The sequence below is a fragment of the Papilio xuthus genome, unplaced genomic scaffold, assembly GCF_000836235.2.
Source record: "Papilio xuthus unplaced genomic scaffold, Pxut_1.1 DF826776.1, whole genome shotgun sequence".
Taxonomy (NCBI): domain Eukaryota; kingdom Metazoa; phylum Arthropoda; class Insecta; order Lepidoptera; family Papilionidae; genus Papilio; species Papilio xuthus.
In genome coordinates, this window is record NW_013531873.1 from 113173 (window position 1) to 135643 (window position 22471).

Sequence of the window (22471 nt, forward strand, 5' to 3'; positions counted from 1 at the left end):
GGCGCGGACCTGCGCACAGTGCGCGCGCTGCAGCGCAGGCACGCGCAGCTCGAGCGCGAGCTGGAGCCGCTCAGGGAGAAGGTCAACACTGTCGCACTGCTCGCAGACTCGTGAGTTAAACTGCGCTACTTAAGTTAATTATAATAAAAAAATAAGAAAGAAAACGAGATAATTTGTATGTTTCACGCAGCCTTATTGAATGGTACAAAATGAATGGGTACGTAGTTACGGGTAAAAAGTCTTATACCCATTGAAAAGAGTTGAAATTCCCTTAACACAAAATGATGTCCTGTCCATCTGAGTATAATCGTATGTGCAGGGTAAAGTCCCAGTACCCGAGCGAGCGCGGTAACGTGGAGGCGCGCCAGCAGCAGCTGCAGCAGGCGTGGCTGCGGTGCCAGGCGCAGGCGGCAGAACGCCGCAGCCGGCTGGAGAGCGCTGTCGGCCTGCAGGTCTTCGCCAGCAACAGCGCACAGCTGCACGACACTGTACAGGTAAAATTACAAAAAGTATTTTTCTCTTGCCCCATATTTTCCTAATTAGAAAAATGGAAAACCGGATCGTGTCTTCTGTGTGCTGGTGGCGTATGTAGTCTGACATTGGGTTTTGATTTTATAGAAAGTACGCGAGCAGCTGCAGCAGGAGGTGACGGCCAAAGACGTTGCCACTGCGGAGGCGCTGTACAAGCAGCACCAGGAGCTGCATGACGATATCAAGGGATACGACGACGAGTATGTTCATTCACTCATTCCTTCAGTAGTTCATATGTCATTCACCACTTGATGCTTTTGAGTACTTGCCTTAGAACTGTGTGTTGAAGAGATGAATTAATATATTTTTTTTTTGTTATTGCTTATAGATTCAAGGAAGTAATAGGTCTAGGCAAGCAACTGCTGGCCAACAATCCCTCGCTCACAGACGTCGCTGAGAAAATCAAAACCCTTGAGGCTGAACAGAAAGCTCTGCACAAGGGTAAGAAAGAAGATTATTATATTTAATTATGAAGTTCCTTAAAATCGAAGTAGACTATATAACATGTACATGGTGTGTGCAGAATGGCAGGAGAAGGAGGTGGTGCTGAAGCAGGGCGTGCAGCTGCAGACATTCAATCGCGAGGCGGATCAGATCGATGCCTCCAGCGGCGCGCACGAGGCCTTCCTCGAGTACAACCAGTGCGGCGTTAGTACACACTAAAATGTTTATTAATTACATCGCCCTCTATCGAATGGTATTGTATGTTTAATAATGTGTTTGTTGTAGTCGTCAGTAGACGAGGTGGAGGCGCTGCTGAAGCAGCAGGAGGAGCTGGAGGCGCGACTTGGAGCGCAGGATGAGCGGCTGGCGGCCTTTGTGCAGCGTGCTGCTGCCCTTGAGCGCCAGCAGCCACGCCACTACGCGGAGAAACAGTAAGCACAGTTCCTACGTGGTGCAATACTTTGTAGAAAGAATGGACTTAATTAAGATTTCTTTTTCTTTACGTAGCATCGCGGCACGACGAGCGGCCGTGGTGCAGCGACGTGACAACGTGAGACAGGCTGCAGCTGAGCGCCGTCGTGCTCTGCTCGCCAGTCTTGCACATCAGCAGGTACGTACACCATACACAACTATACAGAGACAAAAGGTTATGGTCACAGATCTTACAAAGTTTGATATATAGTTCTTTGAAAATGATAAATTATTATTTTAGTTCGTGGCGGCGGCTGATGAGCTACAAACCTGGATATTGGACAAGACTAGAACTGCCAAGGACCAGAGCTACAGGTGTGTAAACTTTGAATTCTCGTGCTCCAAGTTCAGAGTTATCTTTGAGATAGAATTCTTTTGTACAATATTAATATTGTCAGGGACCTGGCTAACTTGGAGAGGAAGCTGCAGAAGCACGAGGCCTTCGAGCGCGAGCTGCAGGCCAATGAGAAACAGCTCAGGAATGTCGAGAGTGTGAGTACTGTACATTTATAAACTTAATATCTGACTTGAAGGACTATTTGTCAACATTAACGTGTCCTGTGGCAGATCGGGCAATCACTGCAGAAGTCGGACCCGGCGCGCGCAGAGGAGGTGTCCGAGCGGCTGAGAGATCTGCAGACCGCCTGGGAGGAACTGGTCGCAGCCTCACGTGACAAGGGCAGCAAGCTGAGGCAGGCGGCGCAGCAGCGGCAGCACAGGAGGTAACTACGAAGTTAGCACAATTATTAATATGTTTCTACTAGAGTGTGGTTACTAATTTTGCATTTGTCGACAGAGCCGTTGAGGACGCTAAAGCACGACTAGTAGACTTGGAGCGTGCACTTAAGAGCGAAGAAATCGGTACAGACCTCAGAAGTTGCAAGAGGCTGCTCAACCAACATCAGGTTGGTGTCATTATGTCTCTTTTACTCCCCTTATGTTTCCTTCTCGTTCAATCTCTAACCTTGTTATGTGTGGTGTAGGCTTTGGAGCAGGAGCTGTCGCAGTGGGAATCCCGCGCAAAAGCGCTGGCGGCGCAGGGCGAGGACCTGGTGTCGGGCGGGCACTTTGACGGTGCGGCCATCGAGCGGGACAGCGCCGCTCTGCTGGCCGCACTCGACAAGCTGCGCCCGCGGGCCGCCGCACGCCGCGCCGCGCTGGAGACCAGCATGCGGTCCGTAACAATGATTTGGATAACGTTATTAATATCGTCATCCAGAAAAAATAATTAAAACTGAAATTAACTTCTCTAGGTTGCACAAGTTCGCGGCGGAGGTGTCTGGTGAGCTGGACTGGCTTCAGGAGCGACAGGCGGCGGCCAGCTCGACCGCGCTGCCTTCGGACTTGCACGCCGCACAGGCAGCTCAGAAGAAACACGCCAAGCTGCGCGCTGAGCTGCTCGGTCGTCGACCGCTCATAGAGAGAGTGCTGGCGCAGGGACGTACCCTCGTCGAGGAAGAGCATCCGCAAAAGGAAAAGGTGATACCACAAGCCCTTTTGTCCTCCAACCTCAGCCAATCAGCTGGTTGTATTATGGACAGTGGCGACATCACTCACTGCGTAGTTTGGTTGATGTACAACCATTCTAGCTACATATCCACGTCTGTGTACAGATTGAGGAACTAAGCGGTGAGCTGGAAGCGGCGTACAGTCGCGTGTCTGCGGCTGCGGAGGAGCGCGGGGCGCGGCTGGAGGCGGCGCTGCGAGCGCAACAGTTCCTGCACGAGGCGCTCGAGGTGGACTCCTGGCTGGCGGACAAGGCGGCCGCACTCGCCTCTGCTGATGTCGGCGCTGACAGGCACCGCGCCACGCAGCTGCTCACCAGGCACAAAGTAATTACAATTTACCTTATAAAAATCAATGTTTAGGATTTTATACTATTTGCATAAAAATAACTCGTATAAATCTAGGCGGTGGAACTGGAGTTGGACACATACGCGGCGATCATAGCTGAGATGGGTCACGTTGCGGCCAGCATGGGTCAGCCCGAGCTGGTGGAGCGGCACGCGCTGCTGGCCGGCAGCCTGGCGCGGCTGCAGCGACTCGCTCAGCAACGACAAGGCGCCCTCGTCGAGAGTGTGTGCAGACATGAGTACCTGGCCGAGAGCGCCGAGCTGGAGAGCTGGATACAGGAGCAGTACGCAGCCGCCTCCAGCGAGGACTACGGGCAGGATTACGAGCATCTACTGGTCTGTACTTCCCTATCAATTATCCTTCCTTCATTTATGTATTTATTAATAAGTAAAACTTTAACTGATTTTTTGTTTGTTTAGATTTTGCGATCAAAGTTCGAGGAACTGCGGCACCGCGTGGAGAGCGGTGCGGAGCGTTTCAACCAATGCGAGGAGCTGGCCAAGAAATTGCTCGCCTCCGACAGCCCCTACATTGCCGACATCGAGCGCCGCCAGGAGGCGCTGGGGTCAGTTCATTTTGCAACAAGAAATTATTTATCTATGATGAAATGTTGCTAATTGACTGTGTATTGCCTGTCAGAGAGTCGTGGCAGCGTCTGGTGGAGCAGATTGGGTCTCGTGCGCAGCGGCTGCACGCTGCAGGCGAGATACACAGGTTCCACCGCGACGCGGGAGAGCTTGTGGGCCGCGCTAGTGAGCGTGCTGCCCGACTCGCCGCCCCGCCGCCACCGCGTGACCTCCGCGCTGCCACCGCGTTGCTGCGGGACCACGACACATTGGAGACAGACCTACTCGCCATCGACGCGCAGATGCAGGTACATTACACTGCAATCAGTAGCAACTATCAAATAGCTATAAAGCGATTGAATCTTATTAATATTGTATGTTCATTTCAGGTGTTACAAGAGGAGGGCGCCCGTTTACAGAAACTGTGCCCGGGTGGCAATGAACAGCAGATCGCGCTGCGGCAGCGTGCGTTATCCGACGCGTGGGCCGCGTTGCGAAGCGCTGCCGACCAGCGTCGTCTACTGCTGCATCAGCACCTCGAACTGCACCAGTTCCTCTCAGAGGTGACACACTTGAGACATAGAACTGAAATTATTTAGACATAGAAGTACTAACATGTTTTTATCAGGTGCGCGACGTACTGACATGGTCAGCGGCGTTGCGTGGTGGCATGGCGGGCGCGGCTCGTGCACGCTCAGCGGCCGCGGCGCAGGCGCAGCGCGCACACCACGACGCCCTGCGCGCTGAGATCGACGCGCGTGACGACGACTTCAGACTCGCACTGGAGAGGGCGCAACGACTCATCGACGCCAGACATCCCGCCGCACAGGTCGCCTAATTACACATGAATCGTATGTCGTAGTGTGTATACTGGAATGTGTATGATAATGTTGTGTGTATGTGCAGGAGATAGCGGAGAAGTGCGAGGCGGTGGTGGAGGAGCGCGCGCAGCTGCACAGTGCGTGGGCTGCCCGCCAGGTGGCGCTGGACCAGCTGCACGACCTGCACTGTTTCCTGCGCGATGCTAAACAGCTGCACGAGCTGTGCGCATCACAGGAGGCCGCACTCAGCACAGAGATATCGCCAACTTGCAGCGTCGAGGAGGTTGACAACCAGCTCAAGAAGCACGAAGCCTTTGAAAAGCTGCTCGCGACACAGGTACTGTCCCACACGACAGCTGCCAAATATATTAAATGATAGAATAATTACAGTAGAACGACTATAACTTTTACTTGTGTATTGTAGGACGAGAAACTAACAACATTGAACAACCATGGCGACAAGTTGCTGCAACAGAACCACGTGGAGAGCCAACGCATCGCCGACGAGCTGCAGCAGATCAACGAAAGGAGAAAGAAGGTAACACCCACACTATATCTATTACCTTACTTGAATTTTGTATTTCTATCTGTCGCTTATAATATTTTTATTTTTGATGTCACTAGCTGTACGATTCAGCGGCACTACGTCGCGAGCAGCTGGTGAGATCGCGTGCGCGGGCGCAGTTCGCGCGGGACGCCGCAGAGGCTCGAGCCTGGGTTGCCGACAAGCTGGCGCAACTACCCGCACAAGCTGGTGAGTAAAACGCATACGTTATGTTTGTATCACATTTGTGACATCATTTACTTCAATTCACAACGTAATCAATGTTTCAGGTGAAGTGACAGACCTGGAGGACAAGATCAAGAAGCTAAAGAAGCACCAGGCGTTCACGGCCGAGCTGGCGGCGCACAAGGCGCGGCTGCAGGAGGTGCAGGCTCTGGCTGAACAGCTTCGCCCCGATGCAGAGGTCGACCGCCAGCTGCAACAGCTGCAGAACGACTGGCAGCTTCTGGAGACCGCCACCGAACAGAGAGGTCAGCAGAATCTTTAAACGTATTTATGTAAAAATGTCAATAGCTGGTGTTTTTTATAAAAAAATCAAGTCGATAGATAAAAATGTTATAATTTTGATTGATAGGTCGCGGTCTCGAGGAGGCTCAGGACATGTTGGAGTTCAATCAACACCTGGACAAGATAGAAGCCTGGATCCGAGACAAGGAGATGATGGTACGAAGTTGTATCAAATTATGTTAACTTCAACCTTATTACTTTAGTGCTAAAGTACATAATCGTGTGCAGGTTCAAGCGCATGAATTGGGGCGCGACTACGAGCACTGCAGCGCGCTCCTGCGCAAGCTGGACGACCTGGACAGTGACATGAAAGTTGACGACAAGCGCGTGCGTGCACTTGTCGCGCTCGCTGACAAGCTGCTGCAAAAGGTATAGATTACTGATACATCTGCACAGAATCATGTTGTTTTCTCGATTATTTCAATGTGAATGAGAGAGAAGACAGGTTGTGTTAGTAACATTGTGTACTATTTGTTTAGGGTGGTGGCGCGGGCGCACAGGCTGGAGGCGTGGCGGCGCGTCGGGACGCAGTGCTGGGGCGGTGGCGGGCTCTTAGCGGAGCCCTACAGGCCTACCGCGACAGACTCGACGCTGCGCTGTTGCTTCACTCCTTCAACAGGTAATTACAATTTTTATAACATTTAGTTTAGTATTTGATATGATGAAAGACCCGTTAAGTAATATGAGAAACCTTTGTTGTACAGAGATGTGGAGGAGACAGCGGAGCGCATCAGCAAGAAAGCGGCTGCGTTCAGTAGCGAGGAGCGCGGACGTGAGCTGCCCGCCGCGGAGGAGCTGCGCCGGCGGCACCTCGCGCGCTGGGCGGAGGCTCGCGCTGTGGCTGATCGTCTTAAGGCGCTGCACCAGGAGGGAGACCGCCTCGCAGCCAGGTACACCTCAATGCTACATCATTAAAAACACTATCAAGATCTTCTTGATGCATTATAATACGGCGCCATCTTTCGTCAGACTAATATAAAATTGTGTTGTGTTGTGTGTATAGTCACCCAGAGAGCGCTGGTGAGATCTCGAGCAGCCTGCAGCGTCTGGACGCGGCGTGGGATGAGCTGCAGCAGCTGGCCGCGCGCCGCACCGCGCTGCTCGACGAGGCCATCGCGGAGCACAAGTTTGATGACACGCTCAAGGTCAGTATACTATCGTATCTATTGCCGTACAAACCAATATCTACTTTATAATAAATGCATTAAGGTTCAAGTCCTCTTTTACGTATAAACTCACTCTCATCAATTCATACTATGTGTGCAGGAGCTGGAGGTGTGGGTGTCGGAAACGGTGAAGCGCATGGACAGCGCGGAGCCCCCGGAGAGCGTCGCCGACGCAGAGGCGCTGCTCGAGGTCCATCATGAAAGGAAGGTGGGTCCCACGTAGAATTTTGACGGCGAAAAACTGTAAATTTTACCTTTAAACCTTTGGTACTTATTTATGATATTTATATGTGGTATTTTTTAATTTACAAAAAGTTTTATTTGAAATGTGTATGTGTGTAGGCGGAGATAGATGGACGACAAAAGGCGATAGCGTCCCTGCAGAAGGAGGCGGAGTCTGCGGGCAGACCGGAGCGTATCCAGCGCGTAGCAACCCTCGCTGATAGCCTGGACCAAGCCTGGCTGCAGAGGAAACAGTACCTTACACAGGTAATGTACAACTGTCGAAAGACACAGTTATTGTCAAAGTAGTCTACTCTATGGTCTTTTCTGACTGTGTGATGCTTGTGCAGGCGCACGAGCTGCAGCTGTTCAAGGAGCAGGCGCAGCAGACGGAGGACTGGCTCGCGTCTAAGGAGGCCTTCCTCAACAACGACGACCTGGGCGACAACCTCGATGGTGAGGAATTCAATACACCAGCTTACGAGATGAAGATATTCTTATTGTCGTCGACTAGAGTGTAATGTGTTGTATGTGTGTCACAGCTGTGGAGACGTTGATCCGCAAGCACGCGGAGTTCGCAAAGCTGGTGGAGTCGCAGGTTGGGCGCGTGGCGGAGGTGCAGCGGTTCGCCGCCGGCCTGCTGCAGCGCGACCACTACGACGCCGCCTACATACAGCGCCGCGTCCAGCACTTGCTCGACAGGGCGCAGCGGCTCAAGGTCAGGCTAAAAGAAGTCGACGTCACTCACACACAGTTGCAGTATCTGGTGACCCTCCAACTAATAGTAACGTTTGTTGTAGGAGCGCTGCGACGAGCGCGAGAGCAAGCTGCAGCAGGCGCGGCAGCTGCAGGAGTTCCGCCGCAACCTGGCACACGAGCGCGAGTGGATCGAGCTCAAGATGCAGATCGCCAACGACCAGAGCTACAGGTGCACCAGACACAGAACGATATTACACAACGAGAGAGAGAGAGAAGGATAGCAACACATTAGTGTCACAAAGGTTCAATTGAATAACGACTCTATTTATTACCAGGGAGCTGTCAAACTTGCAAAGCAAAATCCAGAAGCAGGCGGCGTTCGAGTCGGAGCTGGCGGCCAACAAGAAGCGTATCGACGATGTTGCCAACACCGGCGAGGAGCTCATCGGTAAGTTACAGGATCACACGATAGAGGGCGCTGTACTTTAATGTTCAATAATAATGAAATTGTATTTGCAGAGGAGAAACACTACGCGTCGCAGGAGATTGCCAAACATGTCGAAGATTTGGAGAATCTGTGGAGAGAATTGCAGGTATGACTTGTTTCATGTATTGTGTTGGTCTCAACATAAATATCTTAGTTCTAACTTGTAATGTATGTGACAGGCCGCAGCCAAACTGCGACGCGAGCGTCTTCAGGAGGCGTACCAGGCGCGTGTGTACCTGCGTGGCCTGGACGACTTCACAGCCTGGCTGGACGACGTCGAGGCTCAGCTCCTCAGCGAGGACCACGGTCAGTTCACACCTTTGTCTCATCATGTATCTAAACAGACAAAAAAAAACGTATATTTGGTCGTTCGGGCAGGATAATTTACGACAGTAATTACTATCGAGCTTAGGTGTATTAACTTTGTTTATGGCTTGATAGGCAAAGACTTGACGTCTGTGACGGCGCTGCTGAAGCGTCACACCAGACTGGAGCAGCAGTGCGCCAGCAAGGCGGACACCGCGGCGCAGCTGGCCGACACTGCGCACCAGCTCGCCAGGAACGGACACTTCATGGCCGAGGACATACTCGAGAGGGCGGAGCGTGCCGTCACTAGGTACGCCCCCGCACCATCACGTGTGCAGTTACTTGTTCGTTGATTGGTTGTTGACATTGTACGGTGTTCCTAGGTATAAGCAGCTGCAGGAGCCTATGCAGATCCGGCGCGACAACCTGGAGGACGCCGCGCTGCTACACCGCTGGGACCGAGACGCCGACGAGGAGTTCGACTGGTCAGTACTGACAGCATCACCTTGGTCAAACAGTCGTGTGGTATGTACTCACTTGAGGTGATGTTTCAGGTTGCGAGAGCGCGGTGCCGAACTGGAGTCGGACGCGCCGCTCGGAGACTCGCTCCCTGAGGCCCAGGCGCTGCTCAAGAAACACTTGGCGCTCGAAGCTGAGCTGCTGGCTAGGTTCGTTGTATTCAATTGACTTGACTTGTTAATTGCTCCCTATTTGACTTGATTTTAATTTATTTATTGCGATGAGTTGCAGGGAGCCATCAATAAAGGCGCTGTCAGGTCGCGCCAGCACGCTGTCCCGCCGCGGGCACTTTGCGGGTGCAGCGCTGGAGCGACGTGCGGCGGAGCTGTCCCAGCAGCTGCGTTGTGTGGTGGAGGCGGCGGGGGCGCGCGCGTGCTCGCTGCGGGCACGTGCCGACCTGCTGGCGCTGCTGGCGGAGGGTGCGGAGGCGGCGACCTGGCTGGCGGCCCGCCGCGCCCCGCTCGCCGCACCGGATGTCGGCCGCGATGAGGAGGATGTGCTGGCTTTGACAAGACGTCTGGAGACACAGATCAGAGAGCTGGCCACATTTGATTCGACACTCGCACGATTAGAAAAGACTGCCGCACAAACGGTTAGTTATAATTGTCTCATTTAGAGTCTTTTACTGGTCCTTTTTTCATGTAGTAATATGATATGTTTGACTTTGTATGTACAGGACCGGTCGCCGGCGGACGCGGAGACGGTGCGCACGATGCTGCAGGAGTTGCAGAGCGCGTACGAGGAGTTGAAACTGCTGGCCGCGCGCCGGCAGCAGCGTCTGCAGCAGAGCCTCAAGTACTTCAAGTGAGTGACACAAAAACACTCAATATATCACATACGATGTAAACCGTATACTGAATGTCGGTGCTGCACGTGCGCAGGTTCGTGCAGGAGTGCTCGGAGGCGCAGGAGTGGATAGGCGAGCAGATGGCGACCGCCGCCAGCGAGGACTACGGTCTCGACGTAGAGCATGTGGACACGCTGCAGCAGGCCTTCGACAACTTCCTCACACAATTACATGGTAACCAGAAAGAGATAGTTGTTGTCTGTAGATATCAAGGTATGTGGGTTAGCGTGGCTACATGTTGTGTATCGTGACAGCCAATGAGGGTCGCATCGAGGCGGTGTGCGAGGCGGGCGGCGCGCTGCTGGAGGACAACGCGCCAGAAGCAGACCGCGTGCGTCAGCGCATCGACGACATCCGCGGACTCTGGGACGACCTTAAAGAACTAGCCGTCGCCAGGCAGGAGGTACGACTCGCTACCTCTCTCTTTCTCGTCATATGTTTCTATCTCTCCTTCAATGTGTCGTGTGTGTCCCCAGGCGCTGGCGGGAGCGCGGCAGGTGCACGAGTTCGACCGTCGTGCGGAGGAGACGGGCGCGTGGATCGCGGAGAAGGAGGCGGCGCTGCAGCTGCACCGCCAGCTGCACCAGCTGCGCGCGCTGCGGGCTGACCTGCTCGCCATACAGGATGCGCATAAGGAACTCAAGCAGGAGGCCGAACGGTCAGTACACAAGCATTTACTGAAGGTTTTATTTGGTGATGTAGCGTGATGATAAATAGCCTATAACCTTTTTAATACTAATACTACAAAATAATTATTCTACTCAAACATTCAACTTTATTGTGTCTGACAGTTTGGGTGCGGCGTTCCCGGACGCGCGCGAGCACGTGAGCGCCAAGCTGGAGGAGGTGAGCGAGGCGCTGGGCGCGCTGGAGGCGCACGCCGCGCACTCGGAGCAGCAGCTGGCACTGGCCGACCACCTGCAGGCGTACTTCCAGACGTACCAGGACCTGCTGTGAGTACAAGACCTCGGTTTGAGAGAGTGCGCGAGGCGCAGTGTACTGTAGCGGTGTTGTTGTGCAGGGCGTGGACGAACGAGATGATAGCGCGTGTGACTGCGCCCGAGCTGGCGGGCGACGTGGCGGGCGGCGAGCGGCTGCTGGCGCGACACAGGGACATGCGCGCCGAGATCGACGCCAAGGAGGACGCCTTCCACACACTCTATAGCAACGGTATGACCCGAATTTTAAGTTTTCTTTGACATTTTTATCTCTATATTTTCTTCTAGCTTTCCTTATGTTGTGTTTTGTATGTAGGTGAGAAATTAGTACGTGAAGGTCACTTCATGGCGAACGAGATAGAGGAGCGCGTGTCGACACTGCGCAGCCGGCAGGGGGCGCTGGAGGCGGCGTGGAGAGCGCGCGCCACTGTCTACGAGCGACATCTGGACGCACTCATCTTCCTGCGAGATGCTGACTCGCTGGAACACTGGATACTTACCAGGTATCACAATTGCTTCCTAATGCCCACAGCAAACGTGTGGAACAATAGAGTCTTCGTGTTTCCGTCTTAATATGACGTCAATCTTTAAGACTTGACTGCAACCTCCTGGTTAAATTTGTACACAGTTTGACCTTTTTAACGCCAATAGTGTTACTTGTCACCCCTTTCATTGTCTGTGGTTAATTTGCCTGCAGACAGAATTCACAGTAGCGTATGTGTTCCAGGATGCCACTGGTCCGTGACGGCAAGTACGGCAGCAGTGTGGCGCAGACTGAGGAGCTCATCAACAGACATCGCGACCTCGAGGAGACCATCGAGTCACAGAAGGACAAGTTTAACGCACTCAAACGGATCACGCTGGTAAATAACACAACGGCTTGTGTGTTTAAAATCTCTGTATAAGAGATATCGTCATCCCTTTCATTATCTTTTAAACTGAGACTTTGCTCTCAGAAACTAACGCTAAGTGTTGATCATTGCTTATTTGGATTACTTTTGATATGTTAATGGGATTTGTGTGTGTGTAGATAGAGCAGGCGTTCTCCGAGCAGCAGGCGGAGGAGGAGGCTGCACGACGGCGGTACGCGGAGAAGCAGGAGGCGGAGCGCCTGCAGCAGTACCGCCGCCGTGAGATGGACCGCATCGCTGAGGAGCGCCGCCGCGACACCGCGCCCCCACCACAGACCACGCCCACCACTCACACGCCCACCGCCCCACACCAGCCCACCAGAGAGGTACATAAACACTTTTAGAAAAACTTCTGTGTTTAGTAGCCATATATGTATTTTTCTAACATGAGCCAAAATTGTTTGTGTCAGGTGGAGCGCGTGGCGGCGACTGGATCAGCTAACACGATGGGTCCAGCGAAGGCCGCCTCCTCGGAGGAGAATGTGTCCGCACCACTGGACCGCCCTCAGCGCACTGACACGCATGTCAAGCGCGCCGAGAGCATGAGTGTAAGTTCAATTGTATTTTAGTTGGCACGTACATTACAGTAAACATCTCGTTACAGACGTGCCAAGTCAAATGCATTTCATATTGTGTAAAGTGTTAGAAATCAGTCAGTATTATAATGCGTGCGTGCAGGTGGTGAAGACGCCGAAGCGCACGCCCTCGTTCACAACACGGAGACGCACGCAGAGTTTCCGCAGACACAGACACGACATGGACGAGCTGCCGCCTGTTGAAATTGAAGGTCCTTATATCATCACACCATCAACATAAAATTATCCATAACTTGATATTTTCTTAGTAAATTAGGGTTTACCATTAGCCCTATAAAATAACTTTGCGACTCAAAGCAGTGCTCTACTTACGCTGTTCATAATGTTCTGCGCAGCATCTCTCAAAAAGTAAAAAATAGGCTTTTAAAAAGTGTGACAAGAACACAATAGTTGTTCCAAATTAAACAGAGATCCATTGAGAAGTTGTAGAGATACGATGTATTATAAGATAGTTATAAGTTTGAGTGTGAGCAGGTTACCTGGAGCGCAAGCAGGAGGCGGGGTGCGGCGGCGTGCGGGCGACAGTGCGCTCGTGGCGCACGTACTACGCCGTGCTGTGCGGACAGCTGCTCTGCTTCTTCCGCGACCAGCACGACTTCGGCAGCGCCAAGGCAGCCGCGCCGCCCGTCGCCATACTCAATGTAACCAACATCATAAACATTTCTTGTAACCGCTCATTTAAAAAATGGCCGCTCTCTGAATCAAGTGACGTCACATTTTTATCATTCAACCATTCATTCATACGGTCTTTACACGTTATTGTATGTATGTATGTACAGGCGCGGTGCGAGGCGGCGAGCGACTACACGAAGCGGGCGAACGTGTTCCGTCTGTCGTGCGGCGACGGGGCGGAGTACCTGTTCGCCTGCGCCTCCCCACAACTGCTGGCCGAGTGGGTCGCCAAGCTCGCCTTCCACGCCCACCTGCCCCCAGAGCTGCAGCTCACACCATACAGCGAGGCCTCCGCCGCAGCCACCGCCACCACCACCACCACCACCGGCGTCACAACTGACGAGCTCAGGAGGAGGCTGCACGAGTATGTATCCCGTTATATCCAAACAAGCTTTTACCCGCGATCGCTTTTGGTATGTGCAGTATAAAAAAAAGGTTAAAATGTATTTCATACATTAATGTAGACTATGTTCTACATCTGTGCTAAATTTCATCAAGATCCATGCAGCCGTTTCAGAGATACCTTGTTATAAACATCCATACATAAGTATAAAAATTTGTGTACCTATATGTATAATTTGTTTGCATTTTGTAACATATTCTTGTTGTCCAGGAATGCATCATCATCATCATCAGCGGCGTCGTCACCTGAGCCACGTCGTGCTGGTCGCAGTCAGGCGGAGATCCTGCAGGAGCACAGGAACTCGCAACAGGAGCAGAGGAATTCACAGAAGCGCGCCTCCGCCACACCCGACAGACATATTGGTGAGAACATCGCATATAATATAGGTCGCAGGAATTTTTAAAAGTCGTTTTACTTAAAAGTGGGCGGGGCATCATGAGTGGGCGGGGCATATATTTGTATGCACTTTTATAAGCCCATAATAGACTCCATTTGCCACTAAGATGCAACGTATACTTATTGAGGTATATACGCACCCTGTTACAGAGTCAGCGGTGCTGCCGTCCCTGCCGCCACGTCAACCTCCAGCACAGCCTTCGCAGACTTCACACGAGGAGCCCGCAGATGTCGTGCTCAGGTACTAAAGTTGGTCATAAAATCAAAAAAAGAAAAACAAAATGCGTATTGAACATTAATCTGAATACGTAAAATTATAAAACACTATCAACTCATGTCTCATCATTTAACTTTGAAGCTTACTCCATATAACATAAGGTGTACAATTGCAGGAACGTGTCAGAGCGCAGCGGCAGCCCGTGGGGCAGGTCGCGCTTCTCCAACGGCAGAGATCTCAACGCAGAGTTCCTGCGCTCTCAGAGAGAGGGTGAGCACACAATCATACATTGATTTATTATTCAAATTGTCTAAATAATTGTACATTCAAGTTGGGATGATGTCGCTATAAAATACTGTGTTTTGTCCACGTCCTAAATTTGTATTGTCTTTGTTTCGTATAAATGTACATCATTGTTTAAATATTAATCATAATTTACTGAACAAAATAATAAGTAAAGCAATGACATCACAATATGACACAACTAACATTGGAGCAACAACTAACTAGCGGAGAGCGGAGCCCTGCCCCTGCCGGCCAGCGTGCCCCCCCTCCCCGACAGAGCGCCGCCCCTCCCCGACAGGGGGCCCAACCTGCCCGAGCGCGTCTCCATGATAGCAGAGAGAAGTCTCCTCGACAAGAACCCCCAGCAGTCCGTCACCGCCCTGGTCAACTCCTACCAGCAGAAGATGACCAGGAGCTGGCAGGAGAAGGACCAGAACAGGAACCCCACGTGGCAGGGCCAGGGTCAGGGACAGAATAACAACTGGCAGACGGTGGAGACCACGTCGCATTTCTACTCTGCCAGCGAGCTCGGTCAGTGCTGTAGTTAGGAGTATTCAGCTTGCATTTTATCTTGAAGCTTCAAGGAGGAGTTCTTGAGAGGTCTTAAATATAGCTGTTTTATTATTCAATTGTATATTTTATTGTTAATCTTAATTATATTGTTAACAGATTATCTATTGCATCTCATTTCTTTTTTATTTTTGCTTTTTTATTTGATTTTTTAAAATTTTACTTTTTAGATGCAGTAGTTTGTTGTTATTTCTATAGCCTTTTTTTGTAAGAAACAATATATTGTTTACTATATTATGTAGATTTTATATAACAATTATGTAAATTACTAACAATTGGATGGGTTTTTATATGTATATAAAAGTAATATACAGAAGAATCTGAATAAGTAAGAGTAAGATAAGTTTCTATAAGCGAGAAACTTATTTTTTGGATTTTACTTATCCAAGTTCAACTGTACTTTTATTATAAAATCATTTAGTTACATTTCTAAATAATCTTACTCTTTTTAAATACTTTGTATATCTTAAAGTATTACTCACTAGCTGTCTCCCGCGATTGTTCCGTACTAAATTAAAAACTTTATATGTGTTCTATATTTATGACAAATTTCATAAAAATCTATGCAAATGTTCTGGAGATACAAACATACATACATCCATACATTCAGATTTATAATACTAGTACAATAGTAAGATTGTGTTTTAGTTAGAATTAATATAAACAAAATGAATTGTTTGTAGATATATTTGACGTGATCAGACAGATGTGATGTTATTGTGCACGAGTATATTTTCTTATATACTAATATATATGTATGTGTTGTGGTGTCGGTGTGTCAGGAGCCAGCAACTTGGTGTACGTGCTGCATAGAGTGCAATGTATGTAGCCGACACGAGGGCGTTGCCTTTTATATTGCTAATAAACATTATTTTCTTCCTCACGTCTTACCTCCACGAGGTCCGACATTCAAATGATGATTTACTATTCAATTAATGTTTGTTTAGTAGTTTGTTGTAAGCTTGATCTGTGGCTTTATGTAGTTATCTAGCTTTATGTATTGCTGTTTATGTAAAATTGGGAAGCTGTTGTATTATTTTTAAGCTTTTTTTTTTCCTACAGTATTGTGTTAAATGCTTATTTTGTATATATTTAATTAGTTTATGGAATATGATATTTTAAGTTTTTTTTGTATTATACTAGATACAACACAAGATCGGATTTTTAACTATATTTAACTTACAATTGCAAGGAATGTTTCGTTAGACGTAGACATTGCTTTCCCTCGGTTTAATTCCGATGTTGTTTTAAATACTTAGTTATATTTAAGCTAAAATCATAGTATATAATTTAATATGTACATATTTTCATTATTTTTTTTTAGCTAGTTATATACAAGAGTTATGTATTATTGTTATAAAACAATGTATGTTATGTTATACAGCATACGGCGAGGGCAGTGCGGGTGCGGGTGCGGGTGCGGGTGCGGGAGGCACGCGACCAGCCTCTGTGGCCGGCAGTGGAGGCTCTCCCGCACTAGACCAGAGACCTGCCTCCAGGTAACAACACTCCTTCACTATTCATTCTAATTTTTCCTTCACAATTCTAAAAATATCGCACGGATCTGCTCAGATCACTATTCAACACGTAATATCGGCGATGCGATAATTTGACATTTTACAATTTGACTAAAAAGAATGTAATAAATAAAATCAGATCATCCGGCGAGTCGGAGCTGTCTGTCGGCGGAGTGAGCAAGGATAAGAAGGACAAGAAGGGCGTCTTCGGAGGTCTCTTCAGCAGGAAGAAGCGCCCGCAGAGTCACATGTAGAACACTGATACAACTAGCTAGACAAACTTATTTAATCCAAACAAGAATGCATTAAATTCTCTTAGAAAATATGTCACATTTTACATAGAAAATGACATAAAACGACAGTTACAGTGTGACAAGGATCGTGTTTCAACGACATGAATTGTTATTGTAATTTGTCACTCCACCGGGTCAGATAAGTTTGTCGCACTATAGTTTATATAATTCTCTATATTAAAATCATGTCTTCTTATACAAATGTATGTAAATATTTAATTTTCATAAAGTCTCTTTAAAAATATTCATAAAAATCTAGAAAGTATTTTATAATATTTGGATAAAATTATTTTCTTTTAATAAAATACAAAGCATTCCAAGTCACAAAATGCGGGACCAATTTTACAAAATTTTTATAGATCTTTTGATGAATAAACAATGAATTCAATATAAAAACATTTTAATATAGAAAACGTTTTCTTCAAAATTAACAAATCATACAAAATGTTAAAAGAAGAATTTTTGCATTATTTTTTATAAAAAAAAAAACTTTTATCTTAAGAGTAAATAATATAGATTTGGTCACAATAAAAGAAATAAGTTGTGTCAAAGGAAACTGATGAAAAAACGAATGAAAACATTCCTTATTAGTTAACTAAACAATATTGTGAAGTAATTCCTTAATTTCAAATATATTTTGGTCCGTTTCAAACTAAGTATTAAGCAATAACCGACATTAAATCTACTTTTTCTACTTTATATAGTATATAAGATTTTTTTTTATTTACTATTTAATTATTCTTTTAGTGTTAGTTTTCTTGCATAATTATATTTTTAGTCGTATTTAATATTTTTCTTAAAATCATGCAATTTTTTTCTTAAACTGGCAACATTATGATATGTCATTGATGTTTTTAGTGAAATGTAATTTGGCCATTTTTTATAGATTTATTTCTGATATTATTCAAATAGTTTTAAGTTAATTTCTGAAAATGCTTAAATATATATAATTTCTGCTGATTTTTGATTATTCTGATTATAAAGTTAGAACCGAAAGCATCTGTTTTTGTCTCGCTTCATTCTATAACTGTGGATTTTTACTAACTATTGTATAAAACATGTCTCTCTTTTTCTTATTGCTAAATTTGAGACATCAATTTATTTGAATACAAGTGTGACGTCAGTGAAACTCCACGTTAAAGTACAACGGAAGCCTTCTCTTACAGTTTAATATACAATCGTTGATTTTGCATAAGTTTATAAGATCGTTGTTTTTTTAATATTTAGTCTGTCGCTTTCGGTTCGGAAATAAAGTGACGTTTCATTAAATTTTGGCGGGAAAACATCTGTCAGTTATTTCTAGGTTATGTTAAAAGTTGGTTATCGCTATATTATGATGAATATATTTTTTGCATAATTAAATATGTGTTTGATTTTACCAAAACCTGTGATTAATTAATACAAGATATTTTTATATATCAGATATAGTTTTTATAACACCAAAGTAAAATGGCGATGGTATGAGAGGGTTGTAGTTTGCGCCGTAGCGTCTCACCACTTCGATGTTCCCCGTGTTGAAGATCCTCTGCAGACTGGCTCTGACCCTCACAGCATCAGCTACGGAAGGCCTCACGTTGGTCCCTGGCTTATTCTTTACATAGAAACTTATATCTCTCATTGGATCTTCGGATTCTTCGATGATAATTGATCGTTTTTGTATAGATTTTATCTTCCGAGGCAATATATTGACTTTTCTAACAACATCGCTAGATGTCACATCGCTTTTACGTAGTTTCTCCAAGTATTTATTTAATTTATCTCCGTGTTTTAAATTTGGGAGTTTAGGTCGTCTGAAACCTCTATTATTCTTGTAAGGATAAAGGAAACTGAAAACTAACTTCCTTTTAATGAAATCTGATCTATCTTCCATTGATTTAGGTTTTAAATGATTTTCAACATTAAGATCTTCGTGAAGTTTGTCTATATCTAGTTTGTTAGCTCCGGTCCAGGCTTTGTGCTTAGTGTAATATTCCACCATTTTCATGAGAGGCTCGTTAAGAGAGCGTTTCCTCTTAGTTCTGATGGGTTGTCTGGCCCACACGTTGGAGACGAGGTAGTTGTCGAGGACCCTGGCCTGGCGGACCTCAGGGTCTATGTGCAGTGGTGGTGGAGGCGTGGTGGTGAGGGCGCTGCTGCGGGGCGGCGGCGTCGCTGTTGTTGACGCTACTGTTATTATGTTATCTGTAAAATTTACAATGTAAGTCTTATCTTAAAAGTTAACAGCAAAGCAGCGAAACTTGGAGTAGGCATTTTAATTGAAATTATGAAACTAAAAAGCCTAACTATAATGTCTTATCCTTCCATAGAGATCAGCGCTTAGAACCCACTAACGTAAAAAATGACCGGTACTAATTTTCTGTCTGTGTACGAAGGGTGCCAATGTATGATGATAACGTATGGAGTAGAAGTAAGTTAAGACCTTCAGTAATGTTGAGCATCCTCATGAGCAGCGGCGGCAGCGACAGCGGCGCTCGGCAGCGCTCTGTGGCCGGCGCGGAGTCTGGTGAGTGCGCGGTGTGCTGGCGGAGGCAGGTCAGCAGCATTTGACGCAGCTCATCCGATATCGGCACAGACATAGGATTCACCGTCGTTGTTGTTGTTGTTCCTAATTTAACACAAGAGTTGAACAGTGAGGCAGAGGAGTAGCACATACTTTTATTGTTATTTCGCTCGCTCCCTGTCAAAATAATAATCTTCTATATCACACTAGCAGTACTACACCGCCTGCTGTACGCACAGAGAAGCATAGATTGCAAAGACTTGGAAGTCTTGTAAGTTCATGAAATGTTATTTTTCTACATGAAACACAGAATCATAATATAAGTATATCTCACTGTCAGTTTGCTTGCTGAAGACCTTGATCTCTGGCGTGTAGCCGGTCAGCTCGGCCAGCTTGTCCAGGAAATACGCCAGCCGCGTGATCAGCGCGCGCTCCTCCTTAGCGTGTGCCGAACTTTTCTACAAAGTTAAAAATGTCGCACTGTAACCATAGCCAACAAGACTGATACAAGTTTGACGAGAGGGATGTCATGTGTAGTTTCGGATTTATGTCCTAATTGTAATTGGGGTAGTCCTACATTGACTAGTAAATATATACTGGTATTAATACACTCTATATTCCCTAAAACTTGCATAAAAATAATTAATATGTCACAAGTTACTTACGTCATATTGTTTCTCATGTGCAGCCCAGGTCTGCAGCTGTCTAGCAGTGAACAGCGCCAGGTCAGCCAGGCGTCTAACATGTTCCCGCTCCCGCGTCGCTTTGTGGCACTTCGCCCTTTGAGTCTCCGCCCCTGTTAATTCTGCCTCTGTGGTACTGCGCTGTGTAGCGCCCTGCGTAGCACTCTGTGTAGCGCCCTGCGTAGTACTTTGTGTAGTATTTTGTGTGATGTTGTTTAGTGTGTTGGTGATGTTCAATATCTGCGGCCACTGCACCCTCCTCTCGCCCTGAGCCCAGTTCCAGTTCCACACGTCAGCTGTCTCGTTCCACCTCACATCGGGTAACAGAGATGCGTTCAAATTGTCGAACTGCGAATTTAAAATTTACTTATTTAGTTAGATCCGAAGGCAACTGGTGCACTTGCTCCATAGACAAATGAGGACGGGGAGAAGACTTTTTTAGAGTACTATTAAACTTTTTTAATATATTATATTTAGTCGTGTTTCAGTCAATTTATGTTAGGAAAAGACGCATTTTTTTTTCTTCAAATAACAACTGAATTTAGTAATTAATGTTCCCATATTTCTAGAAGGGATAGACTACAAAATCTTTTATTACATCTATTATAATACTATTGAAACCACTTCAAAATCACAGATTAAACAATATTTCGTATTTTTATATTTAATGTTTATACAATAAAGGATTGTTACTTATTTGTAATGATTTTCAAATGCCTCAGAAACAATAGATTTGTATATACATAAGATGAATAATTGTATATACAGAGTTATATTGAAATATTTGTTACTATATTATGGTAAATAGCTATATGTTGTATGAACACTGTTGCTATCTCTGTCTGTTCAAAGAGAATGAGAGAGATGGCTACATGGCAGTGATTCACCGTTATTTAAATGTAATATATCGATCATCTAATTATATTTCTGCGTTTTCTTAGCAGGTTGTTTTTTTTTTAATTCATCAAGTTTGTCTGTACCTCTGTAAAGTTATAAATACTGCAATTCTCCAGTAGTTGTTTGTAATTCTCTAAAGCCAGTCTCAGACCGTCTAAATACTTCGCTCCTTTATAAATATAACTGTGTACCTGCAAAAATATCCACTCATCATTTTGTACCGACACCTTTATATCTTTTCCACCTGCATTTCATCCTGCATGTGCTTACAAGATAAAATTTAACTAATTAAATAAAATTTGAGTAATAACATTTGTGCAAAACTTGATCAAATATTTGCCTAAAAAAGTAAAAACAAAAGTATCAATACTGTTTAATCCAGAATTCAAATTTTTGCTCCCAATTTGCCTAATTGAAAATTATCCAAAACTACCTGTAGCTTTTGGCTCGTACACGTACCGACACGTGTTGCCGGGCCAAAGGTCTGACATCGACTGACGGCCCTTCTACCGTTAATGTTAGTAAGATAATTATAATTTAAAAAAAACTGGAGAAATATCTTAAATGGAGCTTCAGTGTGTCAGGCATTAAGCACTTAACTGCAGAGTCTGGGTTCGAAAACCGCTATGTACTTTTAGATATTATTAGTTAGAATCCTTTGGCGCGAATGACGTGCTTTCGTTACAAAGTGTAGTGTCAGAATGAATAGTGAGGGGACATAAACATCGACATTTTAGTAAGGCTAGTGTTGAGTCAATAGACTAGCTTATTTCCGGATTATCTTGCTAACAATATTAATCTGATTTTCGATATTCAATTTACATATGTACATTTATCCGATGTTCTTACGGTGCAGGAAAACATCGTGATGCAATCTACACATTTTAAAGAAATTCAAAGGTATGTTTTAAATCGACCAATCCGCATTGGGACAGAGTGGTTGGCTATAACCTAGTAACCCTTAACGTAGGGTTGGCTGCGAGCCCCTCAGTGGGGACGTGTGAGCTGATGATGATGAAAAAATACCTTCTTCTCCATATAGCCTTCGTAACCATACTGCTGAGCGTAATTTTGTCCGCGCTGCGCCGTCACCTCCGCAAAGCTGTCGTATTCCTCGGACTCGTCGTAATAATTGTGATAATGCAGCTGGTGATAATCTTCTTGTTCCCTCTGTTTGTCCAGAAATTGTCTCACTTCATCCAAATCGACCGTCCAACACGCGACCTCCGTAAACGCGATCACAAACCATAGACAACACAAAAATGCGTTTACTTCTGTCATATTCTTCGCGCCTTTTGTTTAGTTAACACAAAAATTGATACGTGCGATCTAAAAATTAAAAAATGTTTTGTGTTAAAAGAAACAACTAATTTTAATAGTTGTACGAGGTTGGGAGTTCAAACTTGATATGAGCTTATACAATTGTGTTTTCGTATGTCGTGCTATGCCACACAAATATTATGACATCATACGTTACGTATTATAAAAAGAATTTTTTAGTAAACAATACAATTACATGTTGTGTATAATATTTGCACTACTTCTGCCACCCTGGCTTACTTATTTACTATTTGATTTACCCGAAAAG

General features: G+C 46.3%; 2 protein-coding genes across 5 annotated transcripts in view; one reads left to right on the plus strand and one right to left on the minus strand.

Annotated features, from left to right (window-relative positions):
- The window catches only part of kst (spectrin beta chain, non-erythrocytic 5 kst), a 44631-nt gene extending 27652 nt beyond the window's left edge, over window positions 1–16979 (plus strand). For 3 of the 4 annotated variants that reach the window (XM_013318900.1, XM_013318898.1, XM_013318899.1), the window contains 59 exons: window positions 1–110; window positions 320–494; window positions 619–731; window positions 860–972; window positions 1055–1179; window positions 1261–1406; window positions 1483–1585; window positions 1688–1761; window positions 1845–1938; window positions 2014–2168; window positions 2243–2351; window positions 2430–2620; window positions 2700–2925; window positions 3060–3278; window positions 3357–3635; window positions 3720–3865; window positions 3940–4174; window positions 4256–4429; window positions 4495–4695; window positions 4773–5024; window positions 5112–5225; window positions 5312–5441; window positions 5522–5722; window positions 5827–5915; window positions 5988–6128; window positions 6239–6378; window positions 6464–6649; window positions 6763–6904; window positions 7026–7133; window positions 7268–7414; window positions 7498–7603; window positions 7690–7865; window positions 7948–8075; window positions 8182–8294; window positions 8366–8439; window positions 8513–8639; window positions 8775–8949; window positions 9023–9124; window positions 9194–9307; window positions 9390–9750; window positions 9835–9962; window positions 10040–10179; window positions 10260–10408; window positions 10482–10663; window positions 10797–10958; window positions 11027–11175; window positions 11260–11446; window positions 11671–11806; window positions 11974–12180; window positions 12265–12402; window positions 12533–12641; window positions 12925–13091; window positions 13230–13486; window positions 13736–13887; window positions 14072–14162; window positions 14314–14408; window positions 14649–14954; window positions 16378–16492; window positions 16650–16979. The exon at window positions 1–110 is cut by the window's left edge and continues 97 nt beyond it. In XM_013318900.1, coding sequence (XP_013174354.1) covers window positions 1–110; window positions 320–494; window positions 619–731; window positions 860–972; window positions 1055–1179; window positions 1261–1406; window positions 1483–1585; window positions 1688–1761; window positions 1845–1938; window positions 2014–2168; window positions 2243–2351; window positions 2430–2620; window positions 2700–2925; window positions 3060–3278; window positions 3357–3635; window positions 3720–3865; window positions 3940–4174; window positions 4256–4429; window positions 4495–4695; window positions 4773–5024; window positions 5112–5225; window positions 5312–5441; window positions 5522–5722; window positions 5827–5915; window positions 5988–6128; window positions 6239–6378; window positions 6464–6649; window positions 6763–6904; window positions 7026–7133; window positions 7268–7414; window positions 7498–7603; window positions 7690–7865; window positions 7948–8075; window positions 8182–8294; window positions 8366–8439; window positions 8513–8639; window positions 8775–8949; window positions 9023–9124; window positions 9194–9307; window positions 9390–9750; window positions 9835–9962; window positions 10040–10179; window positions 10260–10408; window positions 10482–10663; window positions 10797–10958; window positions 11027–11175; window positions 11260–11446; window positions 11671–11806; window positions 11974–12180; window positions 12265–12402; window positions 12533–12641; window positions 12925–13091; window positions 13230–13486; window positions 13736–13887; window positions 14072–14162; window positions 14314–14408; window positions 14649–14954; window positions 16378–16492; window positions 16650–16764 — 9099 coding nt within the window. In that variant the 3' untranslated portion in view covers window positions 16765–16979. The remainder of the gene's footprint in view (window positions 111–319; window positions 495–618; window positions 732–859; window positions 973–1054; window positions 1180–1260; window positions 1407–1482; window positions 1586–1687; window positions 1762–1844; window positions 1939–2013; window positions 2169–2242; window positions 2352–2429; window positions 2621–2699; window positions 2926–3059; window positions 3279–3356; window positions 3636–3719; window positions 3866–3939; window positions 4175–4255; window positions 4430–4494; window positions 4696–4772; window positions 5025–5111; window positions 5226–5311; window positions 5442–5521; window positions 5723–5826; window positions 5916–5987; window positions 6129–6238; window positions 6379–6463; window positions 6650–6762; window positions 6905–7025; window positions 7134–7267; window positions 7415–7497; window positions 7604–7689; window positions 7866–7947; window positions 8076–8181; window positions 8295–8365; window positions 8440–8512; window positions 8640–8774; window positions 8950–9022; window positions 9125–9193; window positions 9308–9389; window positions 9751–9834; window positions 9963–10039; window positions 10180–10259; window positions 10409–10481; window positions 10664–10796; window positions 10959–11026; window positions 11176–11259; window positions 11447–11670; window positions 11807–11973; window positions 12181–12264; window positions 12403–12532; window positions 12642–12924; window positions 13092–13229; window positions 13487–13735; window positions 13888–14071; window positions 14163–14313; window positions 14409–14648; window positions 14955–16377; window positions 16493–16649) is intronic. The other variant, XM_013318901.1, reaches the window with a different exon arrangement.
- Window positions 16980–17879: 900 nt separating this feature from the next.
- On the minus strand, window positions 17880–22251 carry LOC106122805 (uncharacterized). The gene is made up of 6 exons (XM_013318902.1): window positions 21910–22251; window positions 20967–21074; window positions 19969–20334; window positions 19638–19761; window positions 19223–19408; window positions 17880–18984 (listed from the first exon to the last, which is right to left on the minus strand). The coding sequence occupies exons 1-6, from the start codon at window positions 22162–22164 to the stop codon at window positions 18215–18217; spliced, it is 1809 nt and encodes a 602-aa protein (XP_013174356.1). The 5' UTR covers window positions 22165–22251; the 3' UTR covers window positions 17880–18214.
- Between the last annotated feature and the right edge of the window lie 220 nt (window positions 22252–22471).